Raw genomic sequence first — 8,587 nt, 5'->3', positions numbered from 1 at the left:
CGTTGTGCTCCACCTTTCCCTTCTGGCCGAAAAACCTATGCAATCAGATTGACCACGCCGGAGAGAAATCTGTCTGCACTAAATAATAGTGTTGCGATATCTAATAGAAAGTCATTGTCTCTATGTCTCTTTTTTGCTTTTCCCTTTCATATGTGTGTCCTAGTTTGATGTCCAAACAAACGACGGCCGCACAGACGCTGGGTCCTACCATAGAGTCGCGGGCCTAGAAAAGCCCACGTGTGAGTTCCGTGTGCCGGCGAACGCTGTGTCACCCGGATCTGCAAAGGAAGTTCGGGGCGGGGCCGCGGTCGGGAGTTGCTGTGTCTGCGCGAAGATGGTGGAGGAGGAGAGTGTCCGCGTGGTTCGTTGCGGTGGCAGCGAGTTGAATTTTAGAAGAGCTGTGTTCTCCGCAGATTCTAAGTATGGAGGCAGCGCTCATTGTCGGGCGGGCTGAGGGGAATGAGTCCCGGGAGGGCGGGAAGAAAGACCTGTCAGGCGCATCCGGACTCGCCAGCCGGTGGATCTGGGGACTGCGGAGGGGACGCGCGTGCGGGGGACGCCAGGGCACGGGGGGAGGGAGCTGATGCCTGTGTGCTCTGAGAGGAGTGAGAAATCCCTTCGTCCTATTGCGCCTCAGCCTGGACAGCAGGGAGATTGAGGGGCTCAGGGGCCAGTCCACGTGTCTAAAATCTGCTAGGTTCTGGGTCAGCTGGAAAATGGTCCAAGCCTGGATGTGTACACCACTGCCTTGTAAGACCACGAGGAGTATCCCCACTCCTTTGTACAGAATGGCGTTTTGGAATTACTGAACTCAAAGATTCCACTTTCTCCACGCTTCCCCGACCCCCATCCCTGAAAAAAGGCATTCTGGCAACGTTTTTGAACCTTTGCATGAAAACTGATGTTAGAATCTGTGCGGGTTAAAAACATGCTAAGATCTCGATTCTTTCTTCAGGACTTCTGCGTAGAATATCTTATGGAAGTATATCTCCCACAATATCCTGCATATGGGTGTATGGCAGATAGTTGTTGAATGCATGCATGACTAAAGGAGCTTTCATTCATAATGGCCTCTGCCCTGTAAGATAAGGAATGTGGATCTATACTTAAATAAGTATTCAGTGTGCGCAGGATGCTTTGGGAGCACAGAGAAGACGTCCAGCCTGAGGATTCTGTGGTTTGTACCTTCCACAGTGTATGGATATGTTAGATAGAGCAAATATTTTTATTTGAAAGATATTAGATTTCACATTTCTGAGCTTTATTCTGTAGTAATATCTATTATGAAAATAGTCAACTATTACCCCAACTTAACCACTTTTAGTAATTTAGTAGCCTCTGCTGTATGAAAAAAAGCTATAAATCCAGAAAGAAAAGCAAAACAAGCACATTTCAACAAGAAAAAAAACTGTCATAAAGACATGAAAACACGCTGCTGTTAGCAGAACCACTGAAGAGTAATAGTTGTTATTGATAGTAAGGAAATACAGAGCACAGTGTCTGCATTCCTATAGTGAGGAGGCTACTTGATTCTGTATAGCTTCTGCCTGTGGAACAGGTGGAGATAAGACATTGGCCTCATCAATCTCTTGTGAGTTAATGAACTGATTGTTCTTGTGTGACCCCATAGACACATAAATTTGAATATACAGTTCTTAAACTATTGTTATGAAAGAAACCTCTATTGCATGTTATTTTTTTATCATGGACAATATGAAAAGACTATACTACCGGTAGAGTATGTGATTTTTTTTTTTTTTTTTTTTTATATATTTTCTGTGTGTCTGGAGACTTTGTTAAGGTTTATAGCACAGCTACAGAGGAATGTGTACACATATTGCATGGACACGCAAATCTGGTGACTGGAATCCAACTTAACCCCAACAACCATCTACAGGTATCAAACAGTTTATAATCAAATATTTAAAATATTAAAATGTTAAACACTGGCTGTGTTGTTGACAGAAAAATTTGAGTTGAATTTGGCTGGGAAACTTTCCAGGTTATGATCGGGGAAATATCTGTTTCAGTTTTCTATTAAGGGTATTATTTACTTATTTTTAGTTATTAAAATAGAGTCCCATTGTCCTAGAACTGCATGGCTTATAGTATATTCTGTGAACATTTTATTCCACTGTATTACCTGAAAAAGATGTTCTTGGTTGTATGTGTTCCTGAAATTCAGGGTTAGGCACAGTAAATGGGTTTCTTGATTGTAGATCTTCTTGGTTCCCCTGTATGCATTGTGATATCTAAAAAGGGTGTATAGTATTTGATGTTTCTCAGGCTTATTTGACCTTTGAACCCTTTGGTTTCTGGAACGCATTTTTGGAAAACGCTGGCTGAGTAGTACTTGTTTGGTAGATCTGTTTCTTTAGATATGAGACTCTTGAGGGTTAATGCATATGTTACCTAATCTTAACACCAGGGTCTAGATGCTTGTTCAGTTAGTGGATCAACCAGTTAATTCAAGACAAATTTGGGGATCTAGTTTAGTCCAGACATCCCCACTTGCTTTTTAAAGAATTAAAGAGTAATTAGATGGTTTTTTAATTCTGTTTTTAAGTTTCAGCAAAGCTACTAAAGAGTTATCTCAACAGTATTTTGCTCTTGCTCTAGTTTGGATCAAATTCCATTTTTCTGTTTTAGACACAACCAGCATTGGAAGTTATTACTTGATTTAAGAGTGGATTTGCATTGTCATTCATTGCATTATCACAAAGGAAGTAGGGCATAAAGTAACACTGATCTTTTCTTTCCAAAATTAAATGACCTACTCTTGACAGCCAAAGTTAAGTAACTTTTCTGTATGATCCACACATACATTTTATCCTTGCTGTCTTCTGAGGGTTTGGCAAAAGTTTATTGTTATGTGTAGCATTTGAATATTTTTCATAGCAAAAGTATTTTGTTGAAATTGAAACTTTTGAGGTCTATAATAAGTTTTATAGCAAAACAAAACCGTAAACACATTGCATAAAAGATCTCTTTCAGGTGACTGAAAGTTAATAAAATCAGAGGAGGGCAGTATTATCAGCAGTTTTGGTTGAGGTAGTGTGGGGGCCAGAGATTCTATGGACTTAGTCACAGTATTTGTGTATTAACAATTAGCTTGACAGTGATTATACATTTGATGTATATAGTCTTTATGCTATATGTAGTGTGACGTATATTTTTTATTTTTACTTGGGTAGATAATGTTATCTTACATTTTTTATTTCTATTTTCTGAGTCTATGTTACTATTTACAAAACCTAAAATTGCCACTTTCTTTCAAAAAACTTAGAATTCCTTATGAGCATTATTATAAGCAAAGTATTTTCACATAAAAACAACAAAATCCAATGTAACTTTACCAAAACTAAGTCCACTGGGGCAAAATAAAACTACGTGTTACTAAGGCCTTCTGGTGCTACCAAAGTGTGGTCCACAGACCACTGTCATAAACTGTTGGTTACCAGTGTACAATGAAATAAGTATAGAAATTGAGTGTCCCAACACTTTTCTGGTGCTACCAAAGTGCGGTCCACAGACCACTGTCATAAACTGTTGGTTACCAGTGTACAATGAAATAAGTATAGAAATTGAGTGTCCCAACACTTTTCTGGTGCTACCAAAGTGCGGTCCACAGACCACTGTCATAAACTGTTGGTTACCAGTGTACAATGAAATAAGTATAGAAATTGAGTGTCCCAACACTTTTCTGGTGCTACCAAAGTGCGGTCCACAGACCACTGTCATAAACTGTTGGTTACCAGTGTACAATGAAATAAGTATAGAAATTGAGTGTCCCAACACTTTTCTGGTGCTACCAAAGTGCGGTCCACAGACCACTGTCATAAACTGTTGGTTACCAGTGTACAATGAAATAAGTATAGAAATTGAGTGTCCCAACACTTTCTAGCACTTTAATATTGCAACAGTGTGCAAGGGTGTAATAATTTCAGTTGTATTTCATGAAAGTATTGCTCCTGACAGATTGGAAGGGTTTGGGTTTTTTTTAAAACATAACAATCTCTGATCAATCTCTGAAGCACACCATTAATACTCATGTAATGTTAAGGCAGGTCTTCTAATAAAAATGAACTGGGTTCTGGCAGAAATAGCAACAAGTTCTAGAGTGCTTTTCATAAATCAACAGCTTACCATCTCCTTCTTCAAGATAGAAGATTGACTTTTCCCCCTCAGTTTTAGTTAAAATTTGAAATTGCTATATCTGTTTCTTCCAGAGGGCTATGATAAGAGTGTCTTTTTTGCAGAAGCAATGTTAAATTAAGTAAATGACTCTATGTCTTTAAGGCTAATAATGAACAGAAAAATTCCTTCTCTGTCAGCACTTAATTATTCATTTGATATCTTAATAGATGTCTATTTTTTAATGAATTTTGTATTATTTTTACCCTTTTAGCTGTATTCTTGTTCTTTTGATGGCACAATTAAACTGTGGGACTACATTGATGGCATTTTGATAAAGGTATGTGGATGCTTTTCAGTTTTTTCTTATGTGAAAAGAAATAACAATATAATTTAATAATAAACATATCGTTGCCTTCTATAAGGTCTAATCTTTAGATAGCCTTAAGCAAATCATGAAATTCATATAGCATTTAAAAAAAACATAAATTTGACTATATGGACATTTTAAACTTCTACCACAAAAAGACAAGTAAGAAAACTGAGAGAAAATACTTACAAAAAATATTATTTCTAACACACAAAACAAATTTCAAAACCCAATAAGGGAAAACTAATAGGTTAGTAGGAAAAAATTAGCATAGGGTAGGAATATATAAATTGAGAGAAATGGAAATAACCAATAAACATGAATAAATGCTTAACCTCATTACTAATTAAATTTAAGTTAACAGATGTCACAGATTTTTCCATATAATTTAGCCAAATTACATGTTGAAAAAAATCTAGCGATAGGTAAAGTGTAGAGAAACAAGTATAATCAGTGAGAGTAACTAAATACCTTTTGCTCCAGCACTCTCACCTATAAGAATCTCTCACTGAAATAATGGCATGTATATGTAGTCCTTACAGCATTGTATATGGCAGAAAAAGAATTAAATATAACCTCGATATCAATTCAAATTATGATACATTCATCCAGTAGAATAAAACCATTTAAAAGAATCAGGTAGGTCTATATGTGCCAAGCATGAAAAGTTGTCCAACAAATATGTATGGACTATCTCTATCAGCTAGGTTTTCTCCTTAAGTTGGGTGTGTAGCACTGAGTAAAATAGGAAAAATTCCTGCCCTTATGGAACTTACGTTCTACTGGGAGAGAACAGACAGTATACAATATGGTGCTTTTTATCTTTCAGACTTTCATAATTGGACATAAACTTCATGCCCTCTTTACTGTTGCCCATGCTGAGGATTCTGTTTTTGTTATAATAAATAAAGAAAAACCAGGTATGGTGTAATTAACTTAATTTGTTTTTGTATGGCATTGAGTGGTTCTTTACATTTTACAGTTTCTCAAAATTTAACATTTTAGTTTTTTTTTTTTTTCCTTTTTGTCTTTTTTCGTGTCCGGCAACGGATCACAACCCTCAGTGTCGCGCCCGTACCGGACCGGGACCGGCAACGGGATCGCAACCCTCGGTGTTGCTCCCACACCTCGCTCAGCCAGTGAGCGGGAACCAGTCTGTATGTGGGATCCGAACCCTCGGCGGGAGCGCCACCACACTCCCAAGCGGCGCACTGTAGCAGTGCGCCACTGGGCCGGCCCAACATTTTAGTTTTAATCTGAAGCTAAACAGTTTTTGGAGTTGGCATTTAAATTGCTTTCATTGCTACTGCATTCATTTGGGGAGGCTTTGTATCAGTTCTGAAATATGCAATAAGGAAATGATTTATTATTTATATACAGCTGTAAAAATTGAAATGCTCAAATCTTAAAGGTGTTTTACAAAGGTGGGCTAGAACTTGTCTTCCTATTGAATTTAAATCTGTCATGCTTAAGCGTCACTATCATTTTACCCATCCTTGAAAACCCTTATTTGTTGATCTTGAATTAGTCTAGGAAATGGTATAGAAAATAGGTTGATATTAAGAACCAATAGTGTGACTAAATTGTTATTAATTATATTTTCCCTTTCATTGGAACATTATTTTGTCAAAACAGCCACATTGTGTTGGCGTATTTCTTTAGCCTTAAGTTTTGTAGTGTTATTTTGGCATTGTTCTAAAAGGGGGTGCAGAGAACAAAATAGTCCAGTGAGCTGACTAGATCGATTATATGATACAATAAGATGAAAGGAGTTCTAGAGAAAAATAAGGCAGGAGAGGGGAATAGGCAGTGTTGGAGGAATACGTGCTAAATAAGTGGTCATGGAAGATCCCCAGAGAGAACAGCAAGTCGTGCAGCTCTATTGGAGAAATGTATTCAAGAGCATTACTGACATATTCAAGGTACAGCTGGGAGGCTGGATTGGAGTGAGCTAAGGAGGGATAGATTGTATGTAGCCTTATAGCCTTGTAGGCTATTAGAAGGACTTTGGCTTTTACTCTAAGTGAAAGAAAAAAAAAAAAAACCTTAGAGAGAAAAACATTTTAAGGTGATGTAATGAGAAGAGGACATCAGTATTACAAAAAAAAAAGATTTATCCTGGGAATGTTGCTACAAGCCCATAGCGCTTCTGAAAGTTCTGTCAGATGCCTTGTCACTTTTGACTGCTCGATTTGCCAGCATGCATATTCCATCTGTATTTGAAAGCTCAGCTTAGTACGTTGGAATGAAGGACACACCAGTAAGATACAAGCTGTTTTCTAATTGTATTTCTGCATGTTGGGGCATGTATGTATTTGAGTTGTGGAATTAGATTTCCATTTGTAACTTGGGTATTCAAACAAAGAATCCAACTTTAAGGTACATTTTGTTCGAGATAACCTAGAATTATTATGTTGGCATCACATGAATTCTGTACCGATTAACAGTTTTTATACGAATAAACACAGATGTTCACTTACTCTAGAGAAGCTTTATATTAATGTAGCTCCCTTTGGTTAGATGTATTTCAGCTGGTTTCAGTGAAACTGCCAAAATCATCAAGCCAGGAAATAGAAGCTAAGGAGCTATCCTTTGTTTTGGATTATATAAACCAGTCACCCAAGTGCATTGCATTTGGAAATGAGGTAAATTTTGTTCTGTTGGTCTTCTATTTTGTACATAAAATCTCTTTCCTGCAGTCTTTCCTCTGAGCACTTTATGTTCTAGTGAATGTATGTTGCCTTGAGTTACTATATCATTTTTAGTAACTATGAAGTCTCTTTCATTGCTTTAGCATGTATTTATGGTATAGATTTTTTAAGATCATCCTAATTTTGTATTTTCTGTCCCATTGCCCTCATGTATCCTATAATTGTCCCCCAAATATCAATATTTTTACATTTGTATTGTATTTCTTAGCTTGTCACATGTAAAACCCATTCAGATCCTTTCATCTTAGACTGTGTCTTTAGAAAATATGGCCTCCCTATCCAAAATTTAATATGTCCATTATAAAAAATGTGGAAAATATAGTGAGGAAATAAAATCTATAATCTCACCAAGGATGATATTTAAGGATTCCCTTTCTAGACGTTCCTAAGCATATAAAATAACTTTTCCCAACCAGAATTAGAATCAAAAGGCTTTTTATCAAATCTTTATTTTTTTCACTTAACATTGCAGCATAAATGTATACTGAAATGTTTTTCAGAGAGGATAACTGTGTGATGTTCATACCATGATTAATTTAGCCATCCCCTATTAATTATTATTATTTTAAAATCAAGCACCATTATAAGCCCCTGGACATATTGTAGCGGCATACTTCTTTAGCCTTAACGTTTTGTAGCATTATTTTGGCATTGTTCTGAAAACAGTTAATTTCTCAGAGTACAGAAAACTTTTAACATTATTAATATCATTTTACATTATTATTAATCATCAATTAAATACAAATTAAAACCACAGCAAGATGCCACTTCACATCCACTAGAACAGCTAGTGTTGGCAAGATGTGGAACAAAGTTAAATAAGCATCCTTACCGAACAGCTTCACTCCTAGGCAGAAAAATGAAAAAGTGATTACAAAATGATATGTACAGGAATGATTATTATTCATAGTAGCTCCAAAATGTAAATAACCCGAATGTTCATCAACAAGAGAATAAACAAATTGTGAAATGTATTCATTCAGTGGAATGCTGCTCCACAATAAAAAAGAACTAAGGATGCATTTAAGTACCTCAAAAAGGTGATGTGAGCTAAAGAGGCCAAACACAGGAGTGTATAGTGTCTTATTCCCTTTACGTGGAATTTTACAACAAGCAGAGAAATAAGCTATGGTAATAGAAATGGATAGTTGATGCAAGGGTGGGGATATTGAGGAATGACTTTAAAGAGGAAGAGGGGAACATTTCTGAGGTGAAGGAAATATTCTAGATTTTGATTGTGTTGGTGGTTGATGTGGGTATACACATATGTCAAACACTATATTTTATGGTATGTAAATTACACCTTAATGGAAAAATTTTTTTTTTTTTTTTTGTCTTTTTCCATGTCCGGCAACGGATCGCAACCCTCAGT

General features: G+C 36.6%; 1 protein-coding gene across 1 annotated transcript in view; it reads left to right on the top strand.

Annotated features, from left to right (window-relative positions):
* The first annotated feature begins 319 nt into the window (after positions 1 to 319).
* The window catches only part of WDR75 (WD repeat domain 75), a 30,489-nt gene continuing 22,221 nt past the window's right edge, over positions 320 to 8,587 (top strand). Inside the window, 5 exon segments of the mRNA XM_008593454.1 lie at positions 320 to 420; positions 1,768 to 1,897; positions 4,409 to 4,474; positions 5,334 to 5,424; positions 7,025 to 7,149. Coding sequence (XP_008591676.1) covers positions 335 to 420; positions 1,768 to 1,897; positions 4,409 to 4,474; positions 5,334 to 5,424; positions 7,025 to 7,149 — 498 coding nt within the window. The 5' untranslated portion in view covers positions 320 to 334.

The sequence above is a fragment of the Galeopterus variegatus genome, unplaced genomic scaffold (genome assembly GCF_000696425.1).
Source record: "Galeopterus variegatus unplaced genomic scaffold, G_variegatus-3.0.2 Scaffold158, whole genome shotgun sequence".
Taxonomy (NCBI): Eukaryota; Metazoa; Chordata; class Mammalia; order Dermoptera; family Cynocephalidae; genus Galeopterus; species Galeopterus variegatus.
The sequence above is the reverse complement of the archived record's forward strand: the minus strand, read 5'-3'. Positions and strand labels throughout refer to the sequence as shown.